This window comes from Schistocerca gregaria, chromosome 9 (genome assembly GCF_023897955.1).
Source record: "Schistocerca gregaria isolate iqSchGreg1 chromosome 9, iqSchGreg1.2, whole genome shotgun sequence".
Lineage (NCBI taxonomy): Eukaryota > Metazoa > Arthropoda > Insecta > Orthoptera > Acrididae > Schistocerca > Schistocerca gregaria.
The window spans coordinates 178,669,913-178,689,269 of NC_064928.1; the positions used below are offsets into that span (position 1 = coordinate 178,669,913).

Genomic DNA, 19,357 nt, shown 5'->3' on the forward strand with positions numbered 1-19,357 from the left:
ACAGCACAGGTGTACATTGACGTTTTAAGCACCTTCTTGCTTTCCACTGTTGGTGAGTAATTTGGGGATGGCGACTTCAACTTTCAACACGGTCGAGCACCTGTTCATAATTTACAGCCTGGTGTGGAGTGGCCGGCCGTAGTGTCCCTGCGGTTCTAGGCGCTACAATTTGGAGCCGCGCGGCCGCTACGGTCGCAGGTTCGAATCCTGCCTCGGGCATGGATGTCTGTGATGTCCTTAGGAAGTTAGGTTTAATTACTTCTAAGTTCTAGGCGACTGATGACCTCAGAAGGTGAGTCGCATAGTGCTTAGAGCCATTTTTTTGTGGCGTGGTGGTTACGTGACAATAACATTTCTGTAATGAACTGTCCTGCACGGAGTCCTGACCTGAATGCTACGGAACACCTTTGAGATGTTTTGGAACGCCGACTTCATACCAGGCCTCACTGACCGACATCGATATCTCTCCTCAGTGCAGCACTCTGTGAAGAATGAGCTGCCATTTCCCAAGAAACCTTCCAGCATCTGAACGTATGCCTGCGAGAGTGTCATCAAGGCCGAAGGTGGGCAACACCATATTGAATTCCAGCATAACCGGTGGAGGGCGCGAGGAACTTGTAAGTGATTTTCAGTCAGATGTCTGGATACTTTTGATCACATAGTGTATCACATGTTATTCCATAGTTTTCAACCATTACGTCTGCCCTCATTAGCATTTTGTACGTGCCATCACACAAGTCTTCTCTGTGTAGGCAGACAGGAGGCACAGTCCATTACCTGGTGCTGGAAGAGGTTAGAGCCGAACACGGGAGACTGCTGCAGGCCAGCGCCCCCCAAGCCAGCCAGCTGCGAGTAGGGCGAGACGGCAGCTGCTGAGGCGGCAGCTCCCAGGCCCAGCTGCGAGTAGTCCGGCGCCTGCAGCTGCGGCTGCACAGCTGTGGCCGCCACGGATGCAGGGATGCCGGGCCTCGGGGCCGTCGCGTACTTGGCGTACAGCTGCTGTGGCGACAGCGCCTGTGGAAGATGGAGAGTGGCGTCATCTCTGCACGAGATTTGCTACAGTCGGAATGGCAAGGGAAGAATCTTAGTAGCATGTGCTGACTGAACAGTAGGGAAGTTTCAAACAATGTTCTTCCAAGTTTGCGAGCTACATCTGTCCACTGCAAAAACTCAGGCTTTTTGTAACTACCACTATGACTGTAATGAGAAGTAGTGCATCTATTTAACTGCTAGACTTACTATGCCAAATTGTCTTGGGCAAAACGATTTGTTTGCAAAGCTATATCCCTAGATATACCACAGACCAGTCTTCCTTTTTTGTTTGTTGCAACGTTTTTTGCTTTTTTTTTCAGTCTCATATAGTTCTGTATGCAACCATGTTAATGTTGTTGCAATCTATTTCTGAGCAATTGGACCACCTATTGTTTCACACACCAACATAGCTACCAGGTGGCCATAATTAAACTATCCCTATTTAACACGTTATAACAAAGAATCTAATTACTGTGTGAGTACCAGACTCGGTATCATTAATGTGAAGGACATGTCGAAGAGAAATAATCCAGAATCAGGTAAAATGAAAAACTTATGCACCAGTGTCCAGAAGAGTCTGAAAGCGCAGGATTGCATTCTGTACTACAGAACTGGCTACCTCTCTTGATATGCTGCGTTTCAGATCAGCATATGTGTGGATATTCCTCTGGTAAATACTGTCCTTCAGGAAGCTCCACAACCAGAAATCACGGGGAGTGAGAGCACATTATCGTTCTGGCCAAGCATTTGGAAACGATCGGCTGATAATTCGATCGTTTTCAAATGTGTTTAAGACAAGTGGGTCAAATTCACCAGAGATGTGCGGTGGGACGCCATCTTGGATGAAAATTCTGATTTCAGTGCGTCTCTCGTCTGTAGGGCGGGTATGACCTCCTGGCAAAGCATAGTGCAGTCATGCTGACCAGTCACACTGCACGTCTTTGGTCCCTGAGTGCCAACCTGACCAAAAAAGAATGGGCCAATGATGAAAGTAACCGTGAAGCCACACCATACGGTGAGACGTTCACCATACAGAGGAACTTCATGCACAGTGGCTGGAGGTGAAGATCCCCACACTCGGCAAATCTGTGTGTTCATCTCACCCATCACAGAAAAATGAGATTCGTCTCCATAGGTTTGTCCAGGGCCAGCCCTCGTCAACTTCAATCCTTGTGAGAAAGTGGAGAGTGAGGTCAACACGTCGTTGTACGTGCTGTGGTGTGAGCTGATATACGATATGGATCTTGTACGGATACCATTTGAGAATGGTTCAAAGCAGCTTCGATACAGTGGACCACGGGGTGTTCAAATGTCATGACACAGCACGCGAGCTGCCTGACAAGTACAGCTGCAGCTTTGCTGTTGTTTCGATAACAGAGCTTCACCAATAATTCCCTGCCTCTTTCGTCCAAGCTCATGTTGACACGCCAACAAGAGCATTGTGACTGATGAGATGTGTGAGACCATGAACTGTGGGCCACAGTGGAACTGGACGGTAGCGCTGTGACGTATGGAGATTAATGCTACAAAGTTTGGTACTCGTAGAGTAATTGGTTTCCCTGTTATAACACGTTAAATAGGAAAACTATAACCACCCAGTATTTCGACCTGTTGCTACTTCTATCTTGTCATAAGTAGACTTACGAGAACCATGGGAGGGCTTTAACGATATTGTTTATAATTAGACAATGCAATCAGTCACGAGTATGGTTTATAAAAGATTGTTTCAATGAAATGGTTCCAAGTTCCATATTTCTTCTGTTTTTTTTTTACTTTTTTTTTAAAATCGATATTTATATGGATCTTCCCACACTTCCTCTCTTCACTGTTTGGCTTTGTATTGTAGTCATTACAGAGATAGATAAAAACTTTTCCCTTCAAATTCTATAAACCTTCGAGAGAAATTTTCTGTTCCTTACAGAAAGATACACAAGGTTAATAAAAAATGAAATTTGTTGGCACACTTTCCAGGAAAAAACAGTGAACTATTAATATTATAACTTAATTTAAAAAACCACAGTCGTGATCGTATTTAAGGTGTCGGTTTTAATTTTTTAGGTGACCGATTTCGGTCTTATAAGAGGCCATCATCAGAGCTACAGTGTTTTCGACACCAGTACGGGCGGACGTACTACACGCCAGCGATCCCTATTGTCATCAAAGAATGTGAATCTGATAATGATCTCTTAGATGATGGGAACCGGCCATCTAACAAAGTAAAAATAACGAACAGCTAAAACGCGATCACGACTGTGTTTATTAAATAAGCTGTAATAAAATGTGAAATCTGGCGACATCTTAGGAAATGTGTAGTTCAGTGCGATGTATTCACGTATTTCTGTTATACATTTTAATTTTTCATATTCCGGCACGTGGACTATGCGTGTGCTGCTAATGTGTCAGGAAACTGGTGGAATAAATGATGTGCTACTTTCCAAATCAGTGCACAGCACCTTATGCAACACGAGAGGCACCGCTATATGAGGATCAAGCAATGACACCACTTAACAGTGACTGAGGGACACTCATCTGAAAACTGTTGGATACTTTAGCTGTTTATGCAGCTGGGAGATTGGGAATATGCTATTACTTTATATTCATATGAGACTATGCATTCCTACAAAAGGAGCAGTGGATACATTCTACTACTTCATTGGTTGTTATGTGTCATCTGTCGTTTGCACAGAAAACACCAGTGACATTGAAAACTGAGGTCAGGGACTTAACACAGAGGCTCAAGTTGATGCTCCAGAAAACCACGGAATTCAGAATCGAGACCAAGTCTGTCACTAATATTTTTGAACAGTGTCGAATATTGTAATCAACTTTACATGAAATAAAATTTCCACTAACAGGAGGAATCTGGTGCACTGTGGAGTGCTGTATGTCATGACGTCATAGCAGGTACCTGTTGTGGCTGCTGCTGCGGCTGCTGGTAGTAGGTGACCACTGGCTGCTGCTGCTGCTGCTGCTGCAGCTGTTGCTGCTGTGGCTGGTAGAACAGCTGCGCCGGCTGCTGGTAGTACTGGGGCGGCAGGAATGCCAGCTGCTGCTGTGGCAACAGCTGCAGCTGTTCGGGCTGCAGGTACTGTACTTGCTGTGGCTGTGCGTCCAACTGTGCCTGAAGCCAAAAACCACATTGCTTGCAATTGGATGCCACTGCAGAGCCTGCAAGCCTGACAGACAGTAAGTCAGACCACAACATGTTCAGTCACTAATACAGATTGCTGTATAAAAGCGAATCGAAATAGCATGAACGTGTGTGAGATTGCTGTATAAAAGCGAATCGAAATAGCATGAACGTGTGTGATGGGAATTGCTCCAATCCAATCTGCAGAATATGTTCTCATCAGTTGTTTAGCTAGGCTGATTACTCCATGAGTTTTGTGCAATGCATTTATAGCTTCACTATTGGAAAGAATGTAATAGAGCAATACCATTTTCTTCCCTCTCTGTTCCATCTGCAGATGGTCGTGAGAGAACTACCTTCTAAATACATCAGAATTTCTCTAGTGTTCCTGTTCGGTGTCATTATTGCAGATGTCCGCCCCTGGTAGCTGAGTGGTCAGTGCGACAGAATGTTAATCCTAAAAGCCCGGGTTCGATTCTCGGCTGGATCGGAGATTTTCTCCGCTCAGGGACTGGTGTTGTCGTAATCATTATCGTGTCATCCTCATCGACGCACAAGTCGCCGAAGTGGTGTCAAATCAAAAGACTTACACGAACGGTCTAGGGAACAGGAGGCCCTAGTCACACGACGTTTATTTATTGCAGAAGTATGGTGAACCATTTCTTTTATTTTCTGTGGTGTGGTACTACGTGTAGAAGTCATGATGAATTATGCAATTCTTCTCCAAATATTCTCTCTCGCTTATTAATTCAGTTTGGTAAGGTTCTTACAGGAACAGCATTGCTGAAGTGGTGTAATCGTGGTTTTTTTAACAGCCTCCATTGAGGCTCATTTATCCTTCATAGAATTTTTCTGAATCTGCTCTCTGGCACTTAACTTTTTCTCGACTACATTAATATGATCTATTCACATTAAATCTCTGGGAATAGGCAGTACTAGGTACTAGATGCTTGTCACTGAAAGTGTATCAAGCAGTCAAACACTATCTCGCTTGCTTTTTCGTCTGTTCACATTCGCTATCTTACCGTTATTACTTTGAGTATCAGCTCTTAGTCTCCCCGACAATCCTCGAGCGTCTTAAAGTTTTCAACAATTTTTTGACCATTTAGCCTGTCTAGATACCTGTATATCACAAATATAACTTCATAGAGCTAAATACGTCATCAACCATATAGTTTGCACAGGTATAGCGTATGTAAAACGTAACAGTGCTATCACACTTCCTCGATGTTCCACTAATGCTAATGGTATGTCCCCGTTAAGATACAGACTCTGTTCTGTTTTATGGCAAAAGACAAATACTTGTCAGTAATTTCTTTAAAGTCAGTACCGCCGTTAGACTGATTTTTATTTACAGTCTTAGACAGTGTGTAATAGCGTATTTTAAATACGATAGTATGCCATCTTAGGCACTGTATAGCATTAAACACTTGATAATGGCACTTTAAAGCCGAAATCGTGATGGTGTAAATGTAACACTGCAAATAAAAAACAGTCTAATGGCGGTACCGACTTTAAAGAAATATATTATGACTGTGGCCCCACATTATGAAAAAATTATTACTTGTCAGTAAATTCAGAAAGGACGATCTGTTTCGTCTGGATGCCAGCGATGAACTATGTGAAAAATAATTAATATGGATTCCAGTGTAAACACGCCCCTAAGCTCACGTAGTTGCTTCAAACTGCCCGTCCACGTTCCTTTGGTGTTGACCATGGGCTACTAGCAACAAATTGTGAAAACTGTATCAAAAAGTTGCCACAGAGCGATAGCTCCTGCAGGTCGTAACGGATAAGCTTATGTGATATGAACTATTTATCCCATGTTTCTTTAATTTTTTTTAAATTTACAAACAGCTGTGAATGAAGCTGCGAGTCACATCCATCCATTTGTTACGTGCCTAACAACAGAACATATCTGCGCCAGAAACTTTCGAGTTTGATTGCATGGACTAGCTTAGAGATGGGGAATCTCACACAGCGTTTCTCAGTCTAATATACGGAAATCGTGGCACGCCCTATGTGCTCTATCTGCTCCACGCTTGACTGTCATTCTTTAAGTCAGTGGAAGGTCTCATGACATTCCAGCCACATACCGGAACTCGAGGGAAAATAGAACTGTAGAGGAAAATTGTATTAAAAAACATTTTATTGGGAAACCTATACTGCGAGTAACATAATTTTCCTCTACAATTTTCCTCAACATTCACATACTTGGCACATCTCGAGACAAGATTCTTAATTCCATCCTAGCAGAAGCTTTGCGGCTTCTTGCATCACCTCCGCAACTTCTTCGTCCGACGACGGTGCTCCTTGATTCAGCCAGAAAGGTAAAATCGTTTCAATTTTGCTTAGGCCTGTGTAGTGCTTTCTCTGGCAACTCAGACCAAGATTTTAAAGTCATTAAATTGTTTACCAAGCTGCGGGAAGACAGGGATTATGCTGAAGCAAACCTTCTGTCTCTTGTTCGTCTTCAGTTCACGTTTACGATTTCACAATAGCTCACAACAGCTGTGAACACTCGCTATTTGACTTTTAGAAGAACAATGAATCAGAAACCGAAACCACTATTGTACTCTGTTCTGGAATGGTTGTCATCATCAGTTGTTCACTTGACAGTCTCAATGTTGTTCTCTGTTTTTGAAGTGAGAGGCCTACCCAGTTGTTCTTGACTGCAGATACACATCTACTTTAAAAGTAAGCTGATTTATCCCTTCAGAAATTCACTAAGACAGCTACCATCAACTGTAGCTACATTTTCTGACTAATCACCACAGCTTTAATTCCTCCAGAGTACAAAAAACCAATCACACATCTCCTTTGTTCCTTCATGCATATAGGCCACATGGCACTCATAATAAAATGCTCTGAATTTAGAACAGACAGAGTTATTCACTGAACCAACACAGATAATCCACAAGAAGAGCAGTATGATTAAGACACAGCATTACTGAGTGAGTACTGTGAACCTCTACAGTTCTTCTACATCTGCATCTGCATCAGAACTCCGCAAGCCACCTGACGGTGTGTGGCGGGGATACTTCCGATGCGACTACTTGGTCTGCCCTTTCCTGTTCCACTGGAAAATGGCACGTGGGAAGAGCCGTTGTCGGTAGTATCTGTATTAGGACTACTTTCTCGAATTTTCTCGTCGTGGTCATTTCGTGAGCTGTATGTGGGAGAAAAAATATGTTTCTTCCCAGAAAGATCTCACGAAATTTCAGTAGTAAACCTGTTCATGATGCACAATGCCTCTCTTGTAGCGTCTGTAACTGTAGTTTGTTGAGCATTTCTGTAATTCTCTTGCTCTGACTAAACTTTGGAACAGAAAATAAAAATTGCCTTTGAAACTTCCATTGCAGATTAAAACTTTGTGCCAGACCGAGACTCGAATTCGGGACCTTTGCATTTCGCGGACAAGTGCCCTGCCAACTGAGCTACTCAAACACGACTCACGCCCGTCCTCACAGCTTTATTTCTGCCAGTACCTCGTCTCCTACCTTCCAAATTTTACCGAAGCGCTCCTGTGAACCTTGCAGAACTAGCACTCCTCAAAGAAAGGATACTGCGGAGACATGGCTTAGCCACAGCCTGGGGGATGTTTCCAGAATGAGATTTTTCACTCTGCAGCGGAGTTTGCGCTGATATGAAACTTCCTGGAAGATTAAAACTGTGGTCCTGCACACAGTTTTAATCTGCCAGGAAGTTTCATATCAGCGCACGCTCCACTGCAGAGTGAAAATCTCTTTCTGGAAAATTGCCTTTATTTATTGGCTGGTGCTCCTATTTCATTTGCTGTAGCGACAGGAGGACACTCTCTGGAAAACAGACACTATCTGTAATTCAGTTTCTCACAAGTGTGTGACAGATTGTCAATGTTCCAGAGGATTCTTTAAATAATGGCCGAAACTGCTGCACCCTCATAGGCCACACCTGGAGAGATCAACTGGATGGCTGCTGTAGTATCTGTTCGCCTATAGCTGTCTGGCTTCTGTACATGCTGTACTTATTCCTCCTATTGCACACTGGCTGCTGTTTCCTGCTGTACGTGTTGCTCCTACTGCTGTCTTGCTGCTGTATGCTATTGTACCTGTCACTTACATTGTTGTTTGGATAATGTATGCTGCCATATCTGTCGCTATAACTGTTGTCTGGTTACTGAATTCTGCAGTAGCAGTTGCTCCTACTGCTGTGTGGCTGCTGTATGCTAATGTACCTGTTACTTGCATTGCAGTGTGGCTGCTGTATGGTAATATACCTGTTACCTACATTGCAGTATGGCTGCTGTATGCTGACGTACCTGTTGCTGCTGTTGTTGTTGCTGCTGGACAGCGGGAGCGACGTATCTGGCGCTGGAAGCGGGAGTCACAGCTGCTTTGGCGGTCCCCCTCTTCTCCTTGGCCACAGCTGCCGCCTCAGCAGCCGACACCTGTCGTGATTGCGCTGCAGGCGATGACGTAGGAGCTGGACTCAGTGCAGTGCCGGCAGCTGCCACGGCAGCAACCAGCAGAGATACCACCAGAACCTGTCGCAGACCAGACAGCCACTGTACTGGGGGATCGTGTGGAGTAATCTACACTCCTGGAAATTGAAATAAGAACACCGTGAATTCATTGTCCCAGGAAGGGGAAACTTTATTGACACATTCCTGGGGTCAGATACATCGCATGATCACACTGACAGAACCACAGGCACATAGACACAGGCAACAGAGCATGCACAATGTCGGCACTAGTACACTGTATATCCACCTTTCGCAGCAATGCAGGCTGCTATTCTCCCATGGAGACGATCGTAGAGATGCAGGATGTAGTCCTGTGGAACGGCTTGCCATGCCATTTCTACCTGGTGCCTCAATTGGACCAGCGTTCGTGCTGGACGTGCAGACCGCGTGAGACGACGCTTCATCCAGTCCCAAACATGCTCAATGGGGGACAGATCCGGAGATCTTGCTGGACAGGTAGTTGACTTACACCTTCTAGAGCACGTTGGGTGGCACGGGATACATGCGGATGTGCATTGTCCTGTTGGAACAGCAAGTTCCCTTGCCGGTCTAGGAATGGTAGAACGATGGGTTCGATGACGGTTTGGATGTACCGTGCACTATTCAGTGTCCCCTCGACGATCACCAGAGTTGTACGGCCAGTGTAGGAGATCGCTCCCCACACCATGATGCCGGGTGTTGGCCCTGTGTGCCTCGGTCGTATGCAGTCCTGATTGTGGCGCTCACCTGCACGGAGCCAAACACGCATACAACCATCATTGGCACCAAGGCAGAAGCGACTCTCATCGCTGAAGACGACACGTCTCCATTCGTCCCTCCATTCACGCCTGTCGCGACACCACTGGAGGCGGGCTGCACGATGTTGGGGCGTGAGCGGAAGACGGCCTAACGGGGTGCGGGACCGTAGCCCAGCTTCATGGAGACGGTTTCGAATGGTCCTCGCCGATACCCCAAGACCAACAGTGTCCCTAATTTGCTGGGAAGTGGCGGTGCGGTCCCCTACGGCACTGTGTAGGATCCTACGGTCTTGGCGTGCATCCGTGCGTCGCTGCGGTCCGGTCCCAGGTCGACGGGCACTTGCACCTTCCGCCGACCACTGGCGACAACATCGATGTACTGTGGAGACCTCACGCCCCACGTGTTGAGCAATTCGGCGGTACGTCCACCCGGCCTCCCGCATGCCCACTATACGCCCTCGCTCAAAGTCCGTCAACTGCACATACGGTTCACGTCCACGCTGTCGCGGCATGCTACCAGTGTTAAAGACTGCGATGGAGCTCCGTATGCCACGGCAAACTGGCTGACACTGACGGCGGCGGTGCACAAATGCTGCGCAGCTAGCGCCATTCGACGGCCAACACCACGGTTCCTGGTGTGTCCGCTGTGCCGTGCGTGTGATCATTGCTTGTACAGCCCTCTCGCAGTGTCCGGAGCAAGTATGGTGGGTCTGACACACCGGTGTCAATGTGTTCTTTTTTCCATTTCCAGGAGTGTATATTTACATCTATGCTGATGTGCCAAAGTAACTGGTATAGGCATGCATAATCAAATACAGATACAGGGTGAAAAGTATTTAAACCGACAAACTCTGAGAGGTTGTAGGAGACATCAAAACAAATATTTTTCCCTTATGTTATTTTTTCCTATGAGGAGTAACTAAACCGGTAGAGGAAGATTTCTCTGGCGACAAATTAATTAAACCAACAAAAAAGTCCAGAGGGGACATATCTGGGGACCGAGCACGCCATGGTACAGGACCAGCTCTGCCAATCCACTTTTCTGGGAACCGTCGGTCAAGGAATCGACGCACACGACGACTGAAATGTGCCGGCGCTCCGTCATGTTGGAACCACATGCGTTTTCTTGTAGGGGGCGGGACGTTTTTCAGCAATTCTGGCAAAGCTCTGGCGAGAAAATTGTAACAGTGCCTTCCATTTAATGGCCTAGGTAGCAGAATCGGCCCAGTTAAACAGTCCCCAACAACATCGACCCACACATTAACGAAGAACCGCACTTGATGAGCGCTAGTAACTGTGGCATGTGGGTTATCCTCACTGCAAATATGCGAATTGTGCACGTTGAAGACTCCATCACACCCGAACGTTGCTTCATCAGTAAACAACACAGAGGATGGAAATGAAGGATGCATTTCACACTGTCCCAGGCACCAATTCGAAAACTATACTGTGGGTGGATAATCAACTGGTTCCAGGTTGTGGACACGCTGTAAGTGAAATGGACGTAACAATTGCTCTAGAAGGACTGTTCCTACATACGTCTGATTCGTCCCCATGTTACGTGCAATTGCACGAGTGCTGATTGCAGGATGCCGCTCCACATGCTGCAAGACAGTTTCCTGAACTTGCAGCGTTCTTACCGTACGACGGCGTCCCTGTCCAGGTAATCTGCTAAATGACCCGGTTTCTTGCAGAGATTGGTACACAGCAGCAAAGGTCGCATGATGCGGGATACGGCGATTAGGATATTGTTGTTGATAAACCCGCTGTGCAGCTCGTACGTTGTGGTGCAGTACGTAGTACGCACCAACCGTATCAGTGTACTCTCTCCACGTGTATCACTCCATTAGTAAACAGAGACAATGCACTACTACACTAGTGGACAGCAGTTGCCTGCAACTGAAGAGCGTAATACGCCCTCTAACAACTGTAGATCTTAATACGGCCTCCAGCAACTGATGAGCGTAATACGGCCTCCACCGCTTTAAATATTCCTCATAGGAAAAAATGACATTAGGGAAAAATATTTCTTTTGATGTCCCCTACAACCTCCCAGAGTTTGTCGGTTTAAATACTTTTCACCCTGTTTACGTAAATGGGCAGAATAAAGCGCTCCAGTCGGCAACACTTATCGTTGTAAGTGTATGGTGCAGTTGTTTGAATGGTTACTGCTGCTACTGTCACTGGTTATCAAGATTTAAGTTAGTTTAAATGTGTTGCTATGGTCGGCGCACAAGCGGTGGGACACAGCATCTCTGGGGCAGCGATGAAATTGAGATTTTCCTGTACGACCATTTCACGAGTGTACCGTGAATATCAGGAATACACTAGAACATCAAATCTCTGACATTGCTGTGGCCGGAAACACATCCCACAAGAACGAGACCAACAAAAATTGGAGAGAATCCTTCAACGTGAGAAAAGTGCAACACTTCCCCAAATTGATGCAGATTTCAATGCTGTGCCATCAACAAGTGTCAGCGAGCGAACCATTCAACGATACATCATTGAAATGGGCTTTCGGAGCCGAAGACCCACTCTTGTACAGTTGATGACTGCACGACACAAAGCTTTACGCCTCACCTGGGCCAGTTACCACCGACATTGGACTGTTGATGACTGGAAACATTTAAAAGTTATAAAGAATGTAGCAACCAGTCGCGGAAACATAATTTATTTATCGTGTTGCAAATGGATTTCGACTGATACCAGTCATCATCAGTGCCCTGTCTCTTGTATGGCACAAACAACAAATGCTTTAACGAACGATGAATTTGACAATAAAACATAGTTACATCAATTGCAACATATACAGACGTCTAAAATTAAAATTAAAATTCAGAGTCATACCATTTTTCTAATCGATACACGTCATAAGTAAATGTACTGTCCAGATTTCTATCATGAAGTGAGACATCATAGGTCAACACTACAACAAGGCAACATGAGGTGGCGCCGCAATGCAGTAAGCGCCCTCTATGTAAAATACAAAAGTAATGTGAAATATACATCCGTCTGTAGAATGACAGTTAGCCATTGATACCACTATTCGGTTTCGTCACTATGACAAATAAGTTTCATTTACTAAATTTGTGTGAATGGAATCATGTTTTAGCGAGTTTATCTCTCATTATAGTTTTTACATATATATTTAATTTGTTGTTATCATCTGACAAACAACGTTCAGACATTTTCACTTGTTGTAATTATTTAAACTGGTATTATCAATTACCACCACGGTATAATTTTTTGTAATGTGATGTATTCCTTATTGCTTGTATTTCACATTACTTTAGTATTTTACATAGAGGGCACTTACTGCAATGTGGCGCCACCTCATGTTGTCTTGTTGTAATATTGACCTATGATGTCTCACTTCATGATAGAAATCTGCCAAGGACAGTACTTCTACTTATGGCATATATCGGTTAGAAAACTGGTATGACTTTGAATTTTAATTTCAGACATCTGTATATGTTGCAGATTGGTGTAACTACGTGTTATTGTCAAATTTATCGTTTGTGAAAGCAGTTGTTGTTTATGCTCTGTGTTTTGTATTTGTTTTGGCACCGATGATGACTGGTATCATTCGACATCGATTTGCAACAAGACACATAAATTATGTTTCCGCGACTGGTTGCTACATTTTTTATAATTTTGTATTCCATGGTCGCTGCACAGAAAGGGAGCCTTATGGAGCCCACCATTCAAATGGAAACATGTTACCTTGTCGGACGCGTCTCGTTTCAAATTGTATCGAGCAGATGGACGTGTATGGGTCTGGAGACAACCTCATGAGATCATGCACCCTGCATGTCAGAAGGAGACTGTTCAAGGTGGTGGAGGTTCTGTTTGGGGCGTGTGCAGCTCGAGTGATACGACTCTGCAGGCCGGTGTGACCGTAGTGGTTCTAGCCGCTTCAGTGTGGAATCGCACGACCGCCACGATCGCAGGTTCGAATCCTGCCACGGGCATGGATGTGTGTGATGTCCTTAGCTTAGTTAGGTTTACGTAGTTCTAAGTTCTAGGGGACTGGTGACCTCAGATGTTAAGTCCCATAGTGCTCAGAGCCATCTGAACCATTTGATACGACACTGATAGGTGACACGTACGTAAGCATCCTGTCTGATCACCTGCATCCATTCCTGTCCATTAAGCATTCCCACGGACTTGAGAAATTCCACCAGGTCCACGCGACACTCTACACATCCAGAATTGCTACAGAGTGGCTCCAGAAACAATGCCGCTGGCCACCAAACTCCCCAGACACGAACATTATTGAGCATATCTCGGATGAATTGCAACGTGCTGTTCAGAAGATATCCCCCACCCCGCCATACTCTTACGGATGTGTGGACAGCCCTGCTGGATTCGTAATTTCAATTCCCTCCAGCACTGCTTCAGACATTAGCCGAATCCATGCCACGTCGTGTTGCGACACTTCTACCTGCTCGCATGGGCCCTAGACGAAATTAAACAGGTGTACCAGTTTCTTTGGCTCTTCGGCGTACATCTACATGTACATCACTATTATGCAAATTCACTATTAAGTGTCTTGCAGAGGGTTCATCGAACTGCCTTCAAGCTATTTCTCTACCGTTCCGCTTTGGAATAGAACATGCGAGAAACGAACTCAAATCTTTCTGTACAAGAACTGATTTCTCTTATTTTATTACGATGATCATTTCTCTCTATGTTGGCTGGCGCTAGCAAAGAAGCACTGAAAGAAGCTTGTATAGCCCCTGTTGTTTACGTTCATGCTCTGCATCTCAGTACCAAGCTGAAATTTTTGCAAGGCAGGAGAAGAGGTAGAGGAGGAAGTGAACCCGAGAAGGGAGCTTATGAGTCGTCGTTGGACGGCTAAGTAGATAGAGCGTGGAACCATGAAGGCATCGATCTAGCTCTGTGTCCTGATCTAGCACATTTTTAATCCTCCAACAAATTTCACTCTACAAATGTTGGCAGCCTCACTTTTCTACTGTATGCTGTTGGTCCTTCCCCTTTCAGTCGGGAATCCAATGACCACAAGGGCTGGCCATGCAAGTCGATTACATCTTCCACGAGCCGGAACACAAACCAGTTGCAGACAAAGAGTGGATGACCATTGCTGCGAAAGTATCCTACTGTAATGTTAAAACCATGGAAACTGATCTGCAGAATTTTGTATTAGCCTATAGTACTACCTTTTGTGACAGTACAGCGGAAGTGAATACAGACTGCGCAGACACAGTCAGTAAGGATGCTGCGTATAGTAGGCATTTTTAGAAGTTCAACCACTAAGGGCGTAAAATAGTCGGTGAAGTTTTTTTGAAAAGAAATAATTACTGAATGATCTTTAAGGCTGAACCTGCGACAACTGGTATTTGAATTCTCGATTAGCATCAAAAAATTATGTCTTTCAGTGTTAGTCCAAGGATTTCCTTGCATTAAAATAACTTTGCAGATAAGTTTATGGAAACTGGTATTTCACTGCCGGCCGGTGTGGCCGTGCCGTTCTAGGCGCTACAGTATGGAACCGCGTGGCCGCTACGGTCGCAGGTTCGAATCCTGCCTCGGACATGGATGTGTGTGATGTCCTTAGGTTAGTTAGGTTTAACTAGTTCTAAGTTCTGAGGGACTGATGACCTTAGAAGTTAAGTCCCATAGTGCTTAGAGCCATCTGAACCAAAATCCACTTAGTCTCAACTATTGGATTGGTTTGAGGCCAATGAAGAGGCCTTTCTGTTAAGGATCAATGCAGGTGACGAAACAAGGATGAATCAGTTTCAGCCAGAAACAAAAAGACAGCCACTGTAGTCGCACCACCTGGCATCAAAAAAATGAATGTTGTGGGATAATGATGGTGTCATTCTCGTGAATGTGTTTCCAAAATTATCAACAATTACTTGAGATGCATGTGTGAAGACTCTTCTGATCTGTTCAGTCAGTGAAGAATCCAAACGAAATCTCGCTCCACACTGACACAAATTTTAATATTCAGCTGGACATCACTGCCAGCTACACAACGTAGCCCAAACCTGCTCTCCTCGGGCTTCGTTCAATGTGAGATACCTACGGATGTGTAAGAGCACGTGGAACACTCTTTGAAAATGATGACGCTGTAACTGAACTGGGGGAAAAGTGGCTGTGGCAACACGAGAGATTTTACCAACAGAGAATGCATGCTCTTACATGGCGTCGGTATAAGGCTATACAACATGATAGAGACTATGCAGAAAAACAGTAGATGTTAAGGAAATATTGGCTGATACTGTCACCTAAGTCGAGTCCTCAAGAGTGAATATAATATGCTCTGAGGAAAGCTAATTGTGGGAGATATTTATTCAACGGGCCTCGTAATTGTAATGCTCAGATGAACACTCGGGCACGGTATTAACGACGCACCACTGAAAGTACATCCTTTTTTTTTTAGTTGAGACGTCTTTGCAGGGTCGCCAGCGGTACTCACCGAGACGGTGTGCATGGCGGCCAGGGGCGGTATTGGCGGCGGCGGCAGCGGCAGCGGCGGCGGCGGACCTTGGCGAGGTGTGACCGTGGTGGCGGCCGGCCGCGCGCTCTTATAGCCGCTGCCGGCTGCTCCACTTTCACTGGCAGGCGGGCACGCTGGGGCTGCGTCCCCCTCACGGGAGGAGCGGCGCCTCTGATGTCGCCCAGACCAGCGGCCGGCCGGTCCACGCCCTGGCACCAGCGCATTTGCCTCGCGAGCTTCCGCCGGCGCGTCTCCGCCGTGCACGCCGCTCCTGCAGCGTCGTCCTTACTGTAGCTAAGCCTTCTAAGCGCCGCACGTGTGGACCTACGTAGCACAGTAAATACACTACTGGCCATTAAAATTGCTACACCACAAAGATGACGCGCTACAGACGCGAAATTTAACCGACAGGAAGAAGATGCTGCGATATGCGAATGATTAGCTTTCCAGAGCATTCTCACAAGGTTCGCGCCGGTTGCGACACCTACAAAATGCTGACATGAGGAAAGTTTCCAACCGATTTCTCATACACACACAGCAGTTGACGGGCGTTGCCTGGTGAAACGTTGTAGTGATGCCGCGTGTAAGGAGGAGAAATGCGTACCATCACGTTTCCGACTTTGATAAAGGTCGGATTGTAGCCTATCGCGATTGCGGTTTAGCATGTCGCGACATTGCTGCTCGCGTTGCTCGAGATCCGACGACTGTTAGCAGAATATGGAATCGGTGGGTTCAGGAGGGTAATACGGAACGCCGTGCTGCATTCCAACGGCCTCGTATCACTAGCAGTCCACATGACAGGCATCTTATCCGCATGGCTGTAACGGATCGTGCAGTCACGTCTCGATCCCCGAGTCAACAGATGGGGACGTTTGCAAGACAACAACCATCTGCACGAACAGTTCGACGACGTTTGCAGCAGCACGGACTATCAACTCAGAGACCGTGGCTGCGGTTACCCTCGACGCTGCATCACAGACGCGAGCTTGTGCGATGGTGTACTCAACGACGAATCTGGGTGCACTAATGGCAAAACGTCATTTTTTCGGATGAATCCAGGTTGTTTTTACAGCATCATTATGGTCGCATCCGTGTTAGGCGACATCGCGGTGGACACACATTAGAAACGTATATTCGCCATCGCCGTACTCGCGTATTACCCGGCATGATGGTATGGGGTGCCATTGCTTACACGTCTCGGTCACCTCTTGTTCGCATTGACGGCACTTTGAACAGTGGACGTTGCATTTCAGATGCGTTACGACCCGTCGCTCTACCCTCATCCGATCCCTGCGAAACCCCACCTTTCAGCAGGATAATGTACGACCGCATGTTGCAGGTCCTATACGGGCCTTTCTGGATACAGAAAATGTTCGACTTCTGCCCTGACCAGCACATTCTCCAGCTCTCTCACCAATTGAAAACGTCTGGTCAATGGTGGCAGAGCAACTGGCTCGTCACAATACCCCAGTCACTACTCGTGATGAACTGTGGTATCGTGTTGAGGCTGCATGAGCAGCTGTACCTGTACACGCCATCCAAGTTCCGTTTGACTCAATGCCCAAGCTTATCAAGACCGTTATTACGGCCAGAGGTGGTTGTTCTGGGTACTGATTTCTCAGAATCTATGCACCCGAACTGAGTGAAAATGTAATCACATGTCAGTTCTAGTAGAATATATTTCTCCAATGAATACCCGTTTATCATATGCATTTCTTCTTGGTGTATCAATTTTAATGGCCAGTAGTGTAGCTACACTGGGGCGCCAACGAAGCTGGTATGGGCAAGACGAAACAAATACAGAGATATGTAAACGAGCAGAATACGACGCTGCTGTCGGCAACGCCTATATAAGACAACAAGTGTCTGGCACAGTTGTCCGATTACTGCACCTACAATGACAGGTTATCAAGATTTAAATGAGTTTCAACTTGGTGTTATAGTCGGCGCACGTGCGATGGGACATAGCATCTCCGAGGTAGCGATGAAGTTGGGATTTTTCCTTACGACCATTTTACGAGTGCACCGTGAATATCAGGAATCCTGTGAAACCACAAATCTGCGACATCGCTGTGTAAGGAAAAAGATCCTGCAAGAACGGGGCCAACGAGGACTGAAGAGAACCGTTCAACACGAGAAGAGTGTTACTCTTCCGCAAATTGCTGTAGATTTCAGTGCTGGGCCATCAACAAGAGTCAGCGTGCGAATTATTCAACGAAACATCATCGATATTCCCTTTCGGAGCCGAAGGCCCACAAGTGTATCCTTGATGACTCCACGACACAGAACTTTACGCCTCACTTGGGGCCATCATCACCGACATTGAGTGGAAACATATTCCCTGGTCGGACGAGACTCGTTTCAAATTTTTTCAAAGAAAATTCCGCACTGGCTGTATGAATGATTTTTATTAAATGGTTCAAATGGCTCTTAGCACTATGGGACTTAACTTCTGAGCACTATGGGACTGAGGTCATCAGTCCCCTAGAACTTAGAACTACTTAAACCTAACTAACCTAATGACATTACACACATCCATGCCCGAGGCAGGATTCGAACCTGCGACCGCAGGGTCGCGCGGTTCCAGACTGTAGCCCCTAGAATGCAATGCTTATCGGTGAATCCTCAGGCAGTATATATTGGACGTGAATGGTGGGTAGTGCCTACAGGTCAATGTTCAATTTTACTATGTTATAAATAGCGTATATTACCTGAGGATGGACCGATAAGTGGTGCGAAACCGGTCGCATATTTAATAAAAATCATTCATACAGCCAGTGCGGAATTTTCTTTTAAAAAATGTCAAAGTTTGGTAGTGGTGCCTGCCCTACAAAACATGTTTAAAACGTGGCGCCTGCCCCTGGCGCCACCTGACGTCACCCGTGCTGCCACGGGCAATAGCTCCGCCAGCTGCCCGGGTCGACTTCCGCGCGCACGTCACATTGGATCCATCTGAGAGGCTACTGATTATGTCATCATGCCTATATAACCGAGAAACCGTAACAGCCGCGGCCGTCAGTGAACTCCTGACGACGATGGTGGAGATGGTCAACGAAAGTTCGAGGATTTTATTCGAATTGACACCGCTTGAGAACTGAAAACGTCTTATTCAGTCCCGTTTGGTACAGTTTCCGGTGGCAACAGATAAGCAACACTGCATGAAATACACACAGACATCAATGTGGAACGTACGATGAAGTATCCATTAAGATAGTGCGGCGAATTTTGGTCTTAATGGTCTGTGGCAGCAGACGACCCATGTGAGTGCCTTTGCAAACAGAACGACATCGCCTGCAGCGCCACTCCTGGGCTCTTGTCCATATCGGTTGGACGACTGGGAAACCATGCCGTGGTTAGATGACCCCCGATTTCATTTAATAACAGCTGATGGTAGGGTTCGGGTGCGATGCCGACCCCGAGAAGCCATGGACCCAAGTTGCCAACAAGGGACTGTGCAATCTGCTGGTGGTTCCTTAATGACGTGG

At 46.0% G+C, this 19,357-nt stretch overlaps 1 protein-coding gene across 1 annotated transcript in view; it reads right to left on the reverse strand.

Moving 5' to 3' along the window:
• Positions 1 to 19,357, reverse strand: part of LOC126291485 (transcription factor SPT20 homolog) — a 41,973-nt gene that overhangs the window by 14,212 nt on the left and 8,404 nt on the right. Inside the window, exons 2-5 of the mRNA XM_049984994.1 lie at positions 15,852 to 16,143; positions 8,463 to 8,687; positions 3,941 to 4,153; positions 778 to 1,014 (exon numbers count right to left, since the gene is read on the reverse strand). Of these exons, the coding sequence (XP_049840951.1) occupies positions 778 to 1,014; positions 3,941 to 4,153; positions 8,463 to 8,687; positions 15,852 to 16,143 (967 nt within the window). The remainder of the gene's footprint in view (positions 1 to 777; positions 1,015 to 3,940; positions 4,154 to 8,462; positions 8,688 to 15,851; positions 16,144 to 19,357) is intronic.